Source organism: Trichosurus vulpecula, chromosome 6 (genome assembly GCF_011100635.1).
Source record: "Trichosurus vulpecula isolate mTriVul1 chromosome 6, mTriVul1.pri, whole genome shotgun sequence".
In the NCBI taxonomy this organism is placed as follows: Eukaryota; Metazoa; Chordata; class Mammalia; order Diprotodontia; family Phalangeridae; genus Trichosurus; species Trichosurus vulpecula.
The window spans coordinates 200,027,853-200,046,699 of NC_050578.1; the positions used below are offsets into that span (position 1 = coordinate 200,027,853).

General features: G+C 39.5%; 1 protein-coding gene across 1 annotated transcript in view; it reads left to right on the top strand.

Annotated features, from left to right (window-relative positions):
* Positions 1 to 1,288: 1,288 nt before the first annotated feature.
* SLC2A9 (solute carrier family 2 member 9) overlaps positions 1,289 to 18,847 on the top strand; it is a 313,753-nt gene continuing 296,194 nt past the window's right edge. Inside the window, exons 1-3 of the mRNA XM_036763747.1 lie at positions 1,289 to 1,377; positions 3,538 to 3,639; positions 9,430 to 9,511. Of these exons, the coding sequence (XP_036619642.1) occupies positions 9,449 to 9,511 (63 nt within the window). The 5' untranslated portion in view covers positions 1,289 to 1,377; positions 3,538 to 3,639; positions 9,430 to 9,448. The remainder of the gene's footprint in view (positions 1,378 to 3,537; positions 3,640 to 9,429; positions 9,512 to 18,847) is intronic.

Sequence of the window (18,847 nt, forward strand, 5' to 3'; positions counted from 1 at the left end):
GATGACAACTTGTCCTGCAGGTTCGGGTGTGGATTGGACTTTTAAATGATCTTTGAAGTCCCTCCTGATTCTTAGATTCTATATATAATTTATAGAGGAAGAGACAAAGGCCAAAGTTATTGTTAATACTCGTCATGATGATAACAACTCATATTTGTATAGTGCCTGAGGGTTCCTAAGGACTTTTCCCCTTCACAATAACTCAGAGCTATGTAGCCCAGATCTAATCTCTGTATTCCAGGTGAATGAACTGCCTTGTCCAGGGACAATGACTCACCTAATATCACATAGCCAGTTAGTGTCAGAACCTAGTTAAACCTAGGATGTCCAATTCCACGTTCAGGTTCACCCATACACACTATCGCTGTCTTAGAGGGAGTTAGGTGGCACACTGGAGAGAGTGCTGGGCCTGAAAACAGGAAGCTATGTTGTTTTTTAGTTATTTTTCAAGTGTGTCTGACTGTTTGTGACCCTTCTTGGCAGAGATACTGGAGTAGTTTGCCATTTCCCTTCTCTAGCTCATTTTATAAATGAGGAACTGGGGCAAACAGGGTTCAATGATTTGATCAGGGTCACACAACTAAGTGTCTGAGACTGGATTTGAACTCAGGTCTTCCTGACTCCAGGCCCGGTGCTCTATCCACTTTGTCACCTATCTGCCAAGTTCAGATTTGACCTCAGACACTTACTAGCTGTGTGACCCTGAGTTAAGTCCCTTAACTGCTATTTGCCTCGGTTTCTTCAACTGTAAAATGAGATTAATAACACAACCTACTCCCCAGGGCTTTTCTGAAGATGAATTGAGATAATATTTTTAAAACACCTAGCACCCAGTAGGTGCTTAATAAATGCTCGTTTCCTTTGTTTTAGGATCATAGTGAACGATCATCCATTGTACTTATATGTTGCTTTTAACTACTTTACAAACCCTTCATTTTTCTTGCAACGCCCTGAAGCCAGCACTCAGACCCTTAGGGACCTGGTCTTTCTGGTTTTGCTTTCACTTGAGTTGAGACTGCTTCCTCTTTTCCTGTCCTCCCAGTCCTCGCTAGGGCCTTTTGTCTATGGACATGTTCCAGCACTTCAGGCTTGTTCTTCTCTGGGACCAAAGAATCCTTTCACAGGAGAGTCTGCTCCCCAATTTCTCCGAGTGCAACAATTCTCCTCTAAGCCAAGCTTCATTTGAGAGTTCTTGGTTGGGAAGCTGCTCAGGGAGTAGCCATCTCCCCACGGAAAGCACGTGGGGCTGGGGGAGGCTGGTTTTCTTCTTGGGATCTTAGAGCCTCGCTGCTCAATTTACAAAGTAAAAGTTACCAGCTGCGGCCGGAGGAAGAGAGGAGTCAGCAGCTCCTGAATCTTCTAATCAGCTAGAAACAGGTACTGTCCATCCCAAAAGGAAAAAACTCTTACCTGCCTTCCCTTCAGAGGGTCTCCATCCCCCTGCCCCTTCCTAGTGTGTTTTCCAGGAGAAGAATTTCAACTCCCCCCTGTAAAATTAATCATAAAGGACAGGAAACAGAGTAATTTCAGGAAGCGGAAGCAAGGGCAGAGAAAAGCTAAAATTTATTGAGACAGTTGCTGTTATGTAGGAGGAAAAGGATCCATTCCTTCTAGCCGAGTCATTAATAATTTCTTATCCACATGTCCCAGATGTTCACAGTCTATGACATTTATTCCTAAATTGGTCGGCTTCGGCAACACTATGGGATTCATTCCTTTCCTGTCGTGTGTGTGTGTGTGTGTGTGTGTGTGTGTGTGTGCATTTTGCCAAAGACTATATATAACACCAAAGCATTAACCAGTATAATGAGAAATTCAAGAAACGTGGCATCCGGGTTCTCCAAGGAACCATTCCTGATCCACCATCTCAAGGGGATGTATGTACTGTCTTGGATACAGAGTTGGTCTCATAGTCAGGTGGACATTCGTTTTCATCTCTTGCCCCTGATATACACTGGCTATTTGACCTTGGGCAAAACATGTAACCTCTTAGTGCACAAATTAGTACAATATAAAGTGCAATGTGATGAGTGCAAAGGAGAGCTATTCTAGAGAAATTTAAGGAGCAAGAGAACAGGGAAGGTTTCATGGGGAATACAGTTAACTGAGGTTTGAAGGACAAAAACGACTTAAGTGGACAGAGAAGCGGCACTTGAATTCATTAAAACAATATAACTATTGAGTAATGTCTTGCTTCTGGGTGATCAGACTTCCAGGAGCGGGGCTCTGTTCCAGAGGATTTAAGTAATTGTGAGTAAACAAAAATTTCCCTGTGCATTAAAAGGGATGTCCCAGCATTGGTGCATTGACTCTAGAGTGAGTCCTTTGGCCCTCAAATGATCTTACAAACTCTTCAAACAGTTCTGAAAAACTTGATTCAGTTTCCCCATTCAAAGCAGATTAATGGCCACAAATTAGAAAGGGAGAAGGGATAGATTTTTGCCAAAGGCAAACATACCAAGGACATCAGAGAGTGATATCAGAGAGCCTGAAGTGAGGAAGAAGATGAAAACTACAACAAAAATAAAAACAAAAAAGCCAGACAGAGAATTTGAGAAGGCCAGCAATTTGACTGTTATTGCAGATCATGAGATAGATGAGCAAAGAGCTCCACACATCTCGATGATTCCTAAAGACATCACTATATGTATTAGGCTGTTGCCTAATATGAAACAATGACTCTGAGTGATCAAGAAAACATCACATTCTACCCATGATCCTCTGTCTTCAGAAAGCAGAGAAATACATGCTACTTTTTAGCATTCCAGGGCTTACTTAATACAGCATTCTGCATGGGGGGGGCATTTAATTAATAAATGTTTATTGAATTAAAATGTTAAATTTTAAGAAATTTTGCATGCCAGCCATTTAATAAAAATGTTTTTAGTTGGTCAAGATCCCCAGAATGAACGACATCTTGCTGTTATCAGCTAACACCTTAGTTATCAGTTAACACTTTATGAGAGGTTAGTTGACATCTAGCTGGGAGCCAGGACACAACACAGGATAGAATCATAGAATCTAAGAGGTCTTATTATATTTTGGCATTATATTTGGGAGGGACCTTAGAGGGCCACTAATTTAAGTTCCATGTGAAGCATGAATGTCATTTGTAACTTTCTGAACAAAAGAACATCTAACTTCTACTGGAAGGCCTGCAAGTGATAGGGGAGTCTGGTTGGGGACCGAGGTAAGGGTAGATAACTAATGAAAGATGGCCAGAGTAAAGTATAGGGAAGGGGGACTGATGGGAGAGGTGGGAGAGACACGTATAAATGGCACTCCATAATTTTCTTGTGGGCTAACCCTCCACTTTTACTCAGATGAGCCATCAGGAATTCTCCCTTGTCCTTTAGTCTTTGCCAAGGTTTTGCTGTTTCTAAGTATTGGCACATTCCTGGGAATGTTGACAATAAGTTGAAGTGGCCATCAATACCAGCTGTTAATCATTTATCTCTTATCAAGACTTCTATCAAAGAAAGCTTAAAATGGTGGGTGGAACTGGTTTAATCATTAATATTGTTTTTTTTCCCTCAGTTTCCCACATTTACACATCATGATATTGGCAGCTCCTCAACATATAGCACTGGCTTGATTATTCTTTAAACTGTGACAGAAAAACACTGCCCAGAATACACGGTAAGTGATTGCTTATTACTTTGGAAATATGTACATATGTGTATGCCTGTGTGTGTGATCCCATATAAACACACATAGCTAGCTAGTTAATAGCTAGAGATTTTTTGTGAAAAGAAATAAAATAAGTGCTTTTCCCCCCTTCTAAATGCTATGCACTTAGAAATTAATTTCCAATGTTTGGAAAACATGTTATGCAGCAGATTTTAAATGACATTATACAATGGTTTATTTTCTGGAACTTTGTTCTAACTCACTGCCTCTTTCTTCAGTTGTTTTTTTTTTTACTAAACATTTTAGTTTTCTCACTTGTAAAATGAGAGAATTGGATTAGAGGGTCTCTATAGTTCTTTCTTGATTCAACCTTCTGAGTTTTACTTTCTAAGCTCTGTCTTAGCTCTAACATTGTATGTGATCAGTTCAAATGTCTGTACCTACTTCATCATCAGCTGTATTGATTGTAAATGCAGTCAGCCTTTTTTAAAAATTATAGCAAGTAATTAATTAACTGGAATCTTTTTTTAAGTAGATTTTTTATTTTTAGTTTACAACACTTACTTTTACATGTTCTTGAGTTACAAATTTTCTTCCCTTCCCTCCCCTCCCCCCGCCAAGATGGCATGCAGTCCCATATAGATTCTACATAGACCTTCGCATTAAACTTATTTATACAATAGTTAAGTTGCAAAGAAGAATTACGACCAATGGAATGAATCATGAGAAAGAAGAAACAAAACCCCCAAAAAAGAGAACAAATAGTTTGCCTCAATCTGCATTCAGACTCCACATTTCTTTCTCTGGATATAGCTAGCTTTTTCCATCATGGGTCCTTTGGAGCTGTCTTTGAGCCTTGTATTGCTGAGGAGAGCCAAGTCTATCAAAGTTAGTCATCACAGAATCAAAATGGCTGTGGTTGTGTACAACATTCTCCTGGTTCTGCTCCTCTCACTCAGCATCATATCATGTAGGTCTTTCCAGGTTATTATGAAGTCTGTATTTTCCCCATTTCTTATAGCACAATAGTATTTCATTACATTCATATGTTATACCAGAAGCGAGTGAGACACGCCACAGAGTATAAGTTTTAAGTGGAGAATTTATTTAGCCGGCGGCCACTGGGGCTTCCCAAATCAATGGCAACGTTTGAAGCGAGAGGGTAGTTTATACAGACAATACAGGATTCAGTGCTTAATTATCTCTTGAAGTTTACATATGTTATTTTGCAGACTCAGCAAGCCTGTGTTATTTCACTTTTTATGACCGTGATACATTAGAGGAACCTCCTGAATAGATTGTAAATACAACATATCAGATAGCTGACAAAGTGTCAACTGAAATTACAACCCAGGATCTCTGTCTCCAACTTTTGCCATAACTCTTGAAGCTAGGAAGGCTCAAGATAAGGCAAAAGTCATATAATTCAAGATAATGTCTAGGGCCAAGGCTTCCATCCTTAATGGCCATGGACAGACCGAGAGATGTTCCACCTCAGTCTGTTGACATAAGATAGAAACATCTCTGAGCCCACTCTGCCAGAGGAATGTCGTTAGGCATTAGACTTTTTCCTGGTAATTAGCTCACATTCCTTAGAAGAGTCTTAGGGGCCCAGGCCCCTTGCCGAATGGCAGGAACTCAGTCTGTTTTTTTATATGCAGACTGGAGTTTGCAATTAGGGGCTGGGGGCAGGGTTTTTAGCAATAGCTGGCTACTCAGGTATCACACATATACCACAACTTATTCAGCCATTCCCCAACTGATGGGCATCCCCTTGATTTCCAATTCTTTGCCACCACAAAAAGAGCAGCTATAAATATTTTTATACATACAAGTCCCTTTCCCACTTGTGTGATCTCTTTGGGATATAGCTCTAGGAGTGGTATTGCTGGGTCAAAGGGTATGCACATTTTTATGGCCATTTGGGCATAGTTCCAAATTGCCCTCCAAAATGGCTGGATCTGTTCGCAGCTCCACCAACAATGTATTAATGTTCCAATTCTCCCATATTTTGTCATGTTAGCCAATCTGACAGGAGATATGTGGTACCTAAGAGCTGTTTTGATTTGCATTTCTCTAATCAATAGTGATTTAGAGCATTTTTTCATATGCCTATAGATATCTTTAATTTCTTCCTCTGAAAACTGCCTGTTCATATCCTTTGATGAAATCTTCTTTGGCATCAGGTATTGAGTTAATTTTTTCACTTACTAAGGGTTAATGTCTGTTCTCCATGAATTTATCAATACCTCTAGGGAAGCTATTTTAATTTTCAATCTATGTTATCTCTTAGAATTGTCCAAACTCATTAATCATCTGACAATATATAACCTCCTTTTATTAATCCTGAACTAACCTCTTGAAAGTGCCAAAAGTAGGTGGCCCGCTGGAAACTGAATGTACCTTTTATGATGTCATAGGTATCTTCCTCATACAAAGCTTCAGTCTTCACCCCTATCTATGTTTAATTCAGCAATCAAAATTCTTTTTGTTATAGTGATGGCTAAATTTTTTTTATTGTGAGCTTAATCATGAATAAATGCATATTTTTAAAAATCAGTCAATAAGCATTTATTAAGAACTTGATATGTAACAATTGGGGCAGCTGCATAGCACAGTGGATAGAGTGCTGGTCCTGGAGCCCGGAAGACTCATCTTCTTGAGTTCAAATCTGGCCTTAAAGACTTACTTACTATCTATGTGACCCTGGGCAAGTCACTTGATCCTGTTTGCCTCAGCTTCCTCAACTGTAAAATGAGCTGGAGAAACAAATGGCGATATGCTTCAGTATCTCTGCCCAGAAAATCCCAAATGGGGTCACAAAGAGTTGAGCAGGACTGAAATGACTGAATGACAGTATAAAGAACAATACCATGTGTCAGTGCTAAGCCCAGGGCATACAGTGATGGAGATACAAAATAGATAACTGCCCCAATTTTTGAAAATGTTTGGAATTAAATAAAAAGAATTATAGAAGAAGACACAAAAAGGGCAATTTTACCACTACTTTCTAACATTTAATATGTATACTTCTTTTGAAAATTTTATTTTTTATTCTAAACACAAAAAAGAACGTTTCCACAAACAGAGCAGAAAACAAAAAGAGGATTAAATAGGAAACTACGAATCTCCATTTCACACTACTTGTTTTTTTAAAAGTTTATCATCAATTCCATACATTACTTTTACTGCTCTTCTGATAAGTTATTGTTAGTTGTTTGTCCTTTGTTCTCGAAGAGGACTATGACATCAGGAAGGTGAAGCCATGATGTGCGAGTGAATTGGACTTAAGTGAGGCAGGGCTGTGCAAAGTACCTCACTTTGTCCTCTGGAGCCATTTGGGTCCAGTGGCAAGACATCGATCAGGATAACTAGAGATGACTCTGGATACAGTGGGAGACCTTGGCCTTTTTAAGTTAAGGTCTTTTCCCAGGCCTCAGTTTGAGGCAACACACCCATTCAGTATTTAAGGTTAGGTAAGAAATGAGGCAAAGAATGACCTCTTTTATCTGGTTTTAAAAAAAAAAATCAATCTGGGAGGGGAAGACACTCAGGGTTTCTGGTAAAAACAGAAACAATTGCTATTTACGTTCACTCTGAGCCTTTAGGGCTCAAAACAATGACCTAGTGAGTCTTGGGCTGAGACCTACCATTGGCCAATCGATGACAGCCAGAGTGATTAGGGTTTAAGACGTGGTCCTTAAGAAAGAAATCTAGCCCATAAACCCCAAGATGTCTTGCAAGGTTTTAGCGATCAAAATTTACATTCCTTTGGGCAGAGAACCCGCTGGTAAGGGGATGGTATCCTATGTGGACAGAGGGAGAGGAGGGAGGGAAAGGAGAGAGAGCAAGCACACCCATTTCAAACTACAAAGAGGAATAAGGAAGGAGGAAGAAGGTTGTATGTGAAAGAGCCATTTGTGTTACATTTTTTTCTTTCAAAAAAACAAACCTACCTATCAAATTGAATACAATTGGGGTATTTCTTCTTTTGTTCTCTGAAGAAAAAAAATGCTGTTCTTTTCTACAACTATAACTAATTCTCTACCTCTCCCCAAGTAGAAACTCTCCTTTATAATAGATCCGTATAGGCAAGCAAACAAACCAACAAGTCACGTCTGAGAATGAAGGCCTAATGCTGTACCTTGAGTTCATCACCTCTCTGCTAAGAGGTGGAATGTATATAGCTCATCATTGGTGGTCTGAAGGAGATTAATTAATATTATGCAAATTTCATAGTTGTGCATATTATCTTTACAAAAATTGACCATGTAACAAGGCATGAAAATTCATAAGCTAGTATAGACAAGCACACATATTAAATACATACCCCCTCACAATAAAATTATAATTAATAAGAGGAATTTAATGGAAATAATTAACAAAAGCTTAAACTGGGGTGATGGTTGGGTGAGTGGAAAGAAAAGGAGAGGGGTAGAGTGTGAATCAACAAGCCTTGGCAAGTTATTGCATGTTCACCTTACACACACACACACACACACACACACACACACACATGCACACGTTCAAGTTCAGTGACTCCCTGTTACCTCTAGGATCAACTATAAAATCCTCCGGCATTTAAAGGCCTTCTTAACCTGGCCCCCTCCTACTTTTCTAGTTTTCCCATACTTTACTCTCTTCCATGTACTCCACACTTCTACTATTCAGGCCTTCTTGCTGTTCTGGCTTCTATCAAGACTCAGCTTAAATTCTACCTTGTATAGGAGGCATTTCCTGCTCCCTCCCACTGCTAGTGCCTTTCCTTCTGTGTGTGTGTGTGTGTGTGTGTGTGTGTGTGTGTGTGTGTGTGATGGATAGTCATTTGCAAGTTGTCTCCCTTATTAGAATGTGGGCTCCTTGAGGGTGGGGACCATGTTTTCACAAGCTTAACACAGTGACTGGTACATAGCAAACGTGTAAGTCAGAGTAAAGACTTGAACTCAGATCATCCTGAACTTGAGGCTATTTCTATCAGTAAAGTATGGTAGGAAAAGTATTAAATGTGGAGTCAGAAGACCTATGTTCACATCTCAGCTTCATATACCTACCTTATGCTCTTAGGCCAGTCACTTGAACTTCATGGGCCTCAGTTTCCTCATTTGTAAAATAAAGAGTCTGACTAAATGGTCTCTGAGACCTTCCACTCCTATGTCTATCAGTCTATGATCCATGTGCTTCATTCCCTCTCCTGTGTATTACTGTTTTAAAATCATTATAAATGCTGTTGTGACTAATAAAACACATATTCACTTTTTTTTTAGAGGGGGAAAGGCAGGGTAATTGGGGTTAAGTGACTTGCTCAAGGTCACACAGCTAGTAAGTGTGTCAAGTGTCTGAGGCCAAATTTGAACTCAGCTCCTCCTGACTCCAGGGCCAGTGCTCTACTCTCTGCGCCACCTAGCTGCCCCCACACATATTCACTTTAAAGCCTTACTGAAATCAGAGTTCAAATCTGGCGTCAGTCACTTCATATTTATGTGATGCTGAGCAAGTCACTTAACCTCTCTTTGCCTTCATTTACTTATCTGTAAAATGAGAATAATAAACACACTTACCTTGCAGGGTTATTGTGAGGACCTAAGGAGATGACATTTATAAAGGAGTGCACCGTGCTTGGCACACAGCAGGCACTGTATAAGTGCTTAATCCCTTCCCTTCTCTCCCTCCCCCTTCAAAGAAGCTTTCTATATTCAGTAAAATTTCACAACTGTTATCACGCAGGGATCTGAGAAACATTCTTATTTTTAAAAACTTTGGGAACCACGAGTCTAATGCCATCCTCTTTTCCTTTAACAGAACAACCAGACAGACAGCCATGAAAGACAGTGGAAAAGATGAAGCCGATTGTAAAGAAGTTAAAGCAGGGAAAAAGAAATTGGTCAGTACCTGTTGTTTTGTTGTTGTGGCTGAGTTGTTTCAATTGTGTCTGACTTCTTGTGATTCCACTTGGGATTTTCTTGGCAAAGATACTGGAGTGGTTTAACATTTCCTTCTCCAGCTTATTTTACATATGAGGAAGCTGAGGCAAACAGGATTAAGTGACTTGCCTAGGGTCGCACAGCTGGTAAGTGTCAGGGGCCAGATTTGAACTCATGAAGAAGAGTCTTCCTGCCTCCAGGCCCAGCCCTCTATTCACTGGGCCACTTAGTTGCTTTATTTCTTTATCTTTGTCCAATGAGGTTATTTCAGTGACTTTCTTATACAAGTGAGGCTGAGGGATCAGGCCTTGACTAATGTGAAGAAGGAAATTATCCTAAGTTGATTGTAGAAGGCTGAAAAGGCCTGGGTTTTTAGGATTGCTTTCAGACAGAACTACATCTGAACTTCCATGAGAATAATAGTAGACATTTTTATAGGGCTTAACATTGATGACATGTTTTGATGCTAATGAATCTTCACAACAGTCATGCTGGGAAAGTAGGAAGGGAATGATTACCTCTATTTTTACGGAAAAGGTAAACTGAGGCCCGGGAAGGTGAAGTAACTTTTCTAAGTTGACATATTGAGTAAAAGTGGCAGAGCAGGGACCCAAGCCCATGACTCCTAATTCTAAGTCCATTTCTCTTTTCTCTAGGCCAAGCCATCTCCAAATAAGAATCAAGGCTATTCTCTTTACTTCCAAACATGAGTCATTCCTTTGGGTTAAGAGTTGGAGTCAGGAGCAAATACTACCTCAGATATGTTTTAGCTGTGTGATCCTGGGCAAATCACTTTAGCTTCTTCGTGCCTCAGTTTCCTCATCTGTAAAATGGAGAGGTTAGACTTGATGGCCTCCACAATTCCTTTTGGCTCTAAACCTATGATCCTGGGACATTATTTCCAGGCAGCCTCTCTCAAAGTCTAGCTGTCTTCCTTCAGAGGAGATTCACATTTGCTCAGACAATGTGGTAGATTTTGTTTTAAATTATATTTTTTTGATTAATAAGAATTAATAATTTTCTCTCTCTGTGGCCCCGCTTTCCAATTGAGAAAGAAAGAACAATTAAACCTGTGTAACAAATATACAATAATCAAGCAAGACAAAGTGTGATATATTCATACATAAAACCTTTTTTTCAACCATAAGGAGGCTTTAGACAAAACCTGATTCCAATAACTACATTTTGCAGGAAAGGAAACTACTCCCAGATGGTTCAGTGACCTTTCTCAAGTTTACAAAGTTAGATTTAGATGCCAGACTTGAGACCAGTTCTGAATCCTGTTCTGGTGTTCCTTCCATAGTACCTTGGGGAGTTTGGGTGCCAAGTCTTTAAGAATATTACAACTGGAAAGGAACTTAAGGATTTTTATTCCATCCCCCTCATTTTACAAAAGAGGAAACTGAGATACATGATATAGGATAAGTGGACCAAACTCCTGCAGCTTGTAGTAGCTGTGCTGACATTTCAACATAAGTTTCCTGACCTTGGTCCAGGACTTTCCCCACTATTCCTACAATCTCCCTCCAAGTGACGGAGGCTGGAGGGAGCATCACAATCATGCAGGTTCCGGGGAGGGTAAGTTCTTTTGGAACTCTGTGGGAGGAGGGACATTTAGAGAACAAGTCATCTCCCAATGGAAGAGAGATGCTTTATTTGGTAAAGAAGAAAAGGGGAGACAAACCTGAGTTACTTTGCAATGTTGCTTCTGGTTCTGATTCTATTTTTAAAGAATCTACAACTCCCTTGGTATTCTATTCTAATTTTAAATAGTATTGACTGTTTATTTTAGAAGTGAGTGAACATGAAATATAGTTGTTTTGTACTCAGAGGACTTGGGATTAAATGCTAATTCTCCTCCTTACTGTATAATCTTGGTTAGCAATTTAACCTCTCTGAGCTTTAGGTCCCTCATGCACAAAATGGGGTTAATAATTCACTTATCCTCACTTGCCTACCTTACCTGATTGTTGTGAAGCACCCACTAGGCATGAAATACTTTGGCAGACACTTGGAGAGATGCAAAAACACGGTCCTTATCTTCATGGGCTCAAAATCTAGCAGGAATCCAAAGGGAAGTATAGAGTCAGTTAATAAACATTTATCAAGTACCTAGTATGTGCCAGGAAGTAAGTTCTAGGGATACATAAAAAGGTAAAAGATATTCCCTGCCGTCAGGGAGTTCTCAGTCTAATGAAGGAAACCACATGAAACAACAACGTACAAACAAGCCATGTATGGCATCATTTGGGAGTGATCAACAGAGAGAAGGCACAAGAATTAAGGGTGGTCCAGAAAGATCTCCTAAAGAAGGTAGGATTTTAGCTGGGACTTGAAGGAAGCCGGAAAATGTAGGAGGTGGAGAGGAGGAGTGAGAGAATTCCAGGCATGGGGGGGGCAGCCAAGAGAAATGCCTGGAATTGGGAGATGGAGTGCAGAAGAGAGCAAATCAGAACATGAGAAGAGAGCAAACTAATAAGTGATATTTGAGGAAAGAAAAAGAAATTTTATCTTAAGAGATCAGAGGATATTTCATGGAGGAAGTAACTTGAGTAACTTATTACATAAGACCTCAAAGCGGGATTGAGTAGGAATTTCAGTTGGCAGAGATAGGACAGTATCAGAGGCAAACGAGATAAATGCTTGTGATGTAATTTGGTAAATTATGAAGCATTGCATGAGCGTAGTTGCCTGTGAGCTCCTTGAGAGCAGGGAGTGTTTTTAGCTTTTTTTTTTTTTATCCCTAGTGCTTAGCACAATACTTGGCATGTGTTATTGTTCAGTCACTTCACTGAGTTTTCATGAGCCCATTTGGCTTTTCTTGGCAAAGATACTGCAGTGGTTTGCCATTTCCTTTTCCACCTCATACAGATGACACAGTTGGTTGTCATTTGTTCTCAAAGATGACCATGAGATCAGGAAGGTGATGGCATGACTTGCAAGTGAATTGGATTTAAGTGAGGGAGGGCTGTGCAAAGTCACCAGCCTCACTTTCTCTTCCAGAGCCATCTGGGTCCAGTGGCCTGTTATAGATCAGGATGACTGGAGATGGCCCCCTAAAGCAAACAACGTTAAATGACTTGTCCAGGGCCACATAGCTATTAAGTGTCAGGGGGCAGATTTGAACTCAGGAGGATGAGTCTTCCTGACTCCAGGCCCAGCACTCTATCCACTGAGCCACCTAGACACCCCATCATGTAGCCAAGGCTTCCTTTTAATTGTGTGCTGCTTAAAAGCCAAATTTGTTTCAAGACCTGCTTTGTACCAAGACTTAAATTTTTTCAATTATAAAATGAGAAGCTTGGACTAGATGGTTTCTCAAAGTTCCCCTTCCAGCTCTGACATTATATGTTCTAAGCTTCCATCCAGCTCTGACATTCCATGCTCCAAGATTCGTCTTCGAGCTCTTCCAGTTCCATGCTTTTTAAGGTCTATTGCAATGCTAATCTTTGATGTTCTAAGTAAGGTTTCTTCCGGCCCTGACACTGTGTTCTAAGTTTATCCTATAAACTGCTAACTTACATTGAAACAATGTAGTCAAGCCAAAATTGAGGCACTTGTATCAAAAAACATCATGAATCTGTTCTTTTTCTCTCTTCTTCCCAATCTCTCCCGTTACCCTCAGCCCATCCTGTGGGACCATTCTGAGATGAGGCAGAATGAACAGCTGATCTCTCTCTCTCTCTGTGCCTCTCTCTCTGTCTCTGTGTCTCTCTCCCCCTCCTCCCTCTCTCTCTCTCTCTCTTTCTCTCTCTCCCTGTCTGTCTCGGTCTCTCTCCTCTATGTCTCTCTCTCTCTCTCTCTCTCTCTCTCTCACACACACACACACACACACACACACACACACACCCACGCACCCACCCACACAACCCACCAGAAACCAGGGAAAGACCCCGATGTTTACAAGTTGTTCTGAAATGTATAGACTAATGAGCCGTTCATTTCCTCCCAGTATTTAAGAAAGAAGAGGTCCTTTGCCCAGTTTTTCCGCAGTACTCAGAATATTGTTGGTTACTGATTTGACTACGGGAAGAACACTCGCTAATTATATTCTCTTTGCTTTCCCAGAGAGACAGGCCGAAGATCAAATAAGGCACTGGGTCCCTTTAAGAACCAGATTTCTGTATTTCTGTTAGGGCGGGGGTGGGGGAAGAAATTGGGGATGAAGAGAGGGTTGGTCCAGCAGAGGATCGTACAGAGGGAAACCAGATCTAACCAATAAGAGGAGTTTTTTTTTAGTATAAGCCCCACCTACAGGTCTACTCATTGGAAAGGAAAGAAGACTGAGGGAAGCCCATCTGGGAAAGTTGTCCTTAGAGCCCTCAGCGGGGCTCATCAGCTGGGGGGATATTGCAAAAGGATCAGACCCTGGGATGGGGCAAGGAACATTTACTTAGTGGGGAGGGAGGTCAGCTCCTGGCCAGTTAGTGGGCTGTTGTTTCAAACTCACAGGAAGGCAGGCGGTCAGTGGGAGCAAAGAGTTCTTACCTAACCAACAGCTTCTGAGACAGAGGCAGAGATGGAGATTCATGCAAATCTTGGCTGGCTGACTGTCAGTTCCTTTATGAGCTGTGGCTGCTAGAGCCCAAGGGAGTCTCGGATGTGGCTGTGGAACTGGCCTGTGCCTTTCTCACCCACTCTGATTTCTGGTGGTTTGGTGTGGTGAAGGGGGGGGAGAGAGAGAGAGAGAGAGAGAATATTCAGCTTCATCTCAGAATGGTCCCATGGGGATGGGATGCGAAACAAGAGAGAAAGAGAACAGAAACATTAGAGAGTGAGTGTGTAGTGAAAATAGTATTGGGTACAGAAAGTCAGAAGACTTGGGGTTAAATTCTGGCTTTGCTATTTACTTACTTGTATGACTTTAAGCAGTTACTTCCCCCATCTGGAACTCAGTTGTCTCTTTTGTAAAATAAGGGAGTTAAATTTATTCTCTACAGTCCCTTCCCACTCTTATGTCCAATGATCAAATGGTCCCATGAATAATGACTCCCTCCCTCAACATTTCTTGAAGCCTGATATACGCAGAAGATTGGTGGTGCTGGGGGTGGGGTGGGGGAGATGAGGATGAGGTGGATAAGTATAAATAACAATACCTGAACGAGTGATCCATGATTTCATCATCGGAGGTACTCCTTGCATCCACATGGATAGTCAATGCTTCCCACCTTTAGTAGACGGTGTTCTGGGTCACTGTGGCTAAAAAGTCGTACCCCGTGGGGCCAGACTTGAAGTGATGAGCCTCTCTCCCTCCCTAGGCTGGTTTTGGGATGACAGACACACAGTCCATCATGAGCCTTGTTCTTGAAGCCTTTTCAAGGTAGAAGGCTTTACCAGGGTTTGTACTGTTCTGTTACTGCCTTCAATAACTTGATGTCACCTCCATGCCATAATGGATCGTAGGAGGGCCATTAGTTAAAGCATCATCATCATCATCCCTGACATATAAGGATTTTCAAAGGTGTTTATATCCACTATCTCATTTGACTCTTAAGATTGATTATAAATAATATTAAACATGAATACAATCCACTAAACTTACTCTGTAATTATTTATATTTAAGTAAATGAAATTCAACCCATAAAATGTTATAAATTTTCAGTCCTTCTAAATCACCATCTGATTTCTTTGTGGTTTCTTTGTCCATTTCCATTCACTTTTCTGCTTATGGGGTCGTAATTCACGCAAAGTCTTTTTCTGGATCTGTATTTCTTCTTCTCCTCCTTCTCCTTCTCCTTCTCCTTCTCCTTCTCCTTCTCCTCCTTCTTCTTCTTCTCCTTCTTCTCCTCCCCCTCCCCCTTCCTCCTCCTCCCCCTTCTCCCTATGCACTACTTCACCAAGTACTTTCCATATTTTCTTATATAGATTCCTCCTTTTTGTCAATCTTAATTATGTTATATTATGTTATAGTATTCCATTAAATTTATGTACCATAATTTGTTCAACCATTTCCCAATTGTTGGATTTCAGTTTGCTTACAGTTTTGTTTTTGATTTTGGTAATTATATATACTGCTGTAATGAAAACCTCTGAATAGATAGCTTTTAAAATTAATTTGTTTTGAATTGTTTTTGCATCACCAAAATTTCTCCCTATATATCTTCTTCTCCTCTTTCAGAAAGTGATACCTTATATATTTTTCTTTTATTAATTTACCTCTTTTCCTCCCTCCTTTCCCCTTCCCTTCCCATGAGCTAATAAAAAAAATAAGCCCTTAATACATAGAAACCTAGTTTGGTAAAAACAATTCCCATATCAGCCATGTCTGAAAATGTATCTTTCTTAATTTTAAATTCAGAGTAACATATTTCATCTAGCATATTTCATATTTCTTTTAGACTCATTGAATTGATTAGAGTTCTGAAGTCTTTCAAAGTTGTTTTTCTTTCTAATATTAATATCATTGCATAGATTATTCTTATTCTGCTCACTTAACTTGGCATCAGTTCATATAAATCTTCCTACTTTTCTCTGAAATATTTTTTTCTTCAGACACTAAAACATTCTGTTACATCCACATACCACAATTTGTTTAGCCATTTCTCAGTAAGTGGACACCCCTTTAATTTCTTTCTTTCTTTCTTTCTTTCTTTCTTTCTTTCTTTCTTTCTTTCTTTCTTTCTTTCTTTCTTTCATGATGTACATATAGGTCTTTTTCTTATTTCTTTGATTTTTTTTTAAGTATAGGCCCAGTAGTGGGATATGGATCAAAGGGTTAGTGCAAATCAGTAGCTACTTTGGGGAGCATAATTTCAAATTGCTTTCCAGTATGGCTGGATGCTCTCTAACATCTGACATTTTTCTCTTGTGTATCTTTGCCAATTTGATGGTTGTGCAGTGGAACCTCAAAGTCATTTTAGCTTACACTTACCTAATTATTAGAGATTTAGAGCATTTTTTCACATGATTGTTGATAGTTTAGACTTGTTATTTTGAAAACTGCCTGTTTATACCTATTGGAGAATGACTCTTAGGTTTATAGATTTAAATCAGTTTATTATATATTTTGGACATGAGACTTTTATCAGAGAATTTGCTTCAAAGATTCTTTTTCCCCAGTTATTTTAATTTTAGCTACATTAGATTGTGCAAAAATGTTTAAATTTTATATAATCAAAATTGTCCATCTCATCTTGTTTAGTCATGGACTCTTCCCCTACCCATACATCTGAAAGGTAATTTGTTCTTTGCTTGTCTATATTTATTTATGATATGATATTTCATATTTAGGTCATATATCCACTTAGAGTTATATTAGTATATGGTATAAGGTGTTAGTCTAAACCTAAGATTTTTCAGACTATTTTCCCAGCAGTTTTTGTCGAATAGTAAATCCTTCCCCCAGGAACTGGGTACTTTGAATTTATGGAACACCGTGATACTATGTTAATTTGCTTCTGTATATTGTGTACTTATTCTGTTTCACTGTGAGACCCTCTCCCACTCCTCATCTTTCTGTCTCTGTCTCTTTCTTAGAATTTTTTTCCCCCCGATATTTTCAGGATATATTCTCCACAAGAGAATTGAAGTCAGAGGATCATCTCTCTTACTTGTCATTCATCTTCTGAGTAACCTTGAATAAGTCATTTCCACCTTGATGGGCCTCAGTTTCCTTATTGTTAAAATGAGTAGGTGGACTAGATGACCTCTAAGATCCTTCTTTATCTCTAAAGCTCTGATCTTATGAATGCCTGGTTCGACAGGTATGATCATTTTGGCAACTTTTACTTTGTACTGCCAGATTATTTTCCAAGAAGATTATACATGTTTGTAGTCCCAACAGTAATGGATTACTTTCTCTACAACCCTACCAACATTGAATTTCGTTGATTTTAATTCTTTTTGTCCATTTGAAAGGTAGGAGGAGGTATAGCAATGCTAATTAAATGTGTGTTTTTTTGACTTGGTGAGGATGAGCATTTTTTTCAAGTGATTAACAACTTGTGTTTCCTTTTTGGGATAATGTCTGGATATCTAGATAACATAAATTTCTGGATATTTGGATAACTTCTGGATGTGTTTGGATATCCCTTGACCATTGTCAGTCTATCCATTGTGGACTGGGAAATATCTTTCTAAAATTTTAATAGTTCTCTGTATGGGTATGTACATACACACATATATACCCACTGTATTCTTCATATATTTTAGATGTCAGATTTTCACCACATTTGCCATAAGTATTAATAATCAATTTTAAATGTTGATTATATATTTTATATAGAATTATATAGAATTAAAATTTTAAAATGTAATTAAGTATTTTGACTTTTACCACTAATTAATTCTTCCATTTGTTGAATGGAAAAAACAATATTATACTCCTTTCGTTTGATTCTTTAATAATTCTATGAGATAGGCAAGGTATTTATTGCCATCCTCATTTCACAGAGGAAATTGAGACTCAGATGGATTAGGTGCCTTTCTCAAGGTCATACCGGTGAGTTTTTAATTTTGTGTCATTACTGCATTTAGTCAGACATAGTCATAATCTCTATTAAAGTCTTCTTCTTACACTTCATGGTGTCATGGAGGTAACCTTAGGTCCTTAGTGGCAATGGTGGCTAGATAAAGAACAAACTCTGGGAGCTCCTACCAAGGTGAAAAGGGTTCAGGAATGGACCAAGTGATGGGTTATATGGCTGTCTTCCAGGACCTGGCCCAGTTAAACGTGCATGGTTTTATCATTAGGTTGTTTACCGGCTAATAAAACTTTTGGCCAGAGCAACTCATTAAAACATTTAATAAGATGTGAAGGGATTGCCATTACTGTTGCTTTATGTGCCAAGAGAGGTGAAATGACAGCTCATTTAAAGTCTTGTATCATGTAATTATAGAATGTTATGGCTAGAAGGAACCTATTTTTCTTTTTTTTTTTTTTTTGCAGGGGGGAAGGCAGGGCAATTGGGGTTAAGTGACTTGTCCAAGGTCACACAGCTAGTGAATGTGTCAAGTGTCTGAGGTCATATTTGAACTCAGGTACTCCTGGCTTCAGGGCCGGTGCTCTACTTACTGCGCCACCTAGCTGCCCCTGAACCTATTTTTCTAGCCCGAACTTCTTTATCCTGAGTCCCATTCCTCCAGGGCCATGATCTCCGGTTACCAGGGTGAAAGTCTGGTAATACGTGCTAAGGTGTCCATGTCCCGTAAGAAAAAGAAGGGCAAAAAAAAAGTTTTGTTTTTCCTTTTACTTCAATGGAAAGGGGTGGAAGGGAGAGAAAGTAAATTTCATTAACTGAAAAATAATAAAAAATATTTAATACAAAAAAAAAAGAAAAATGGGATTTCCCAGAGA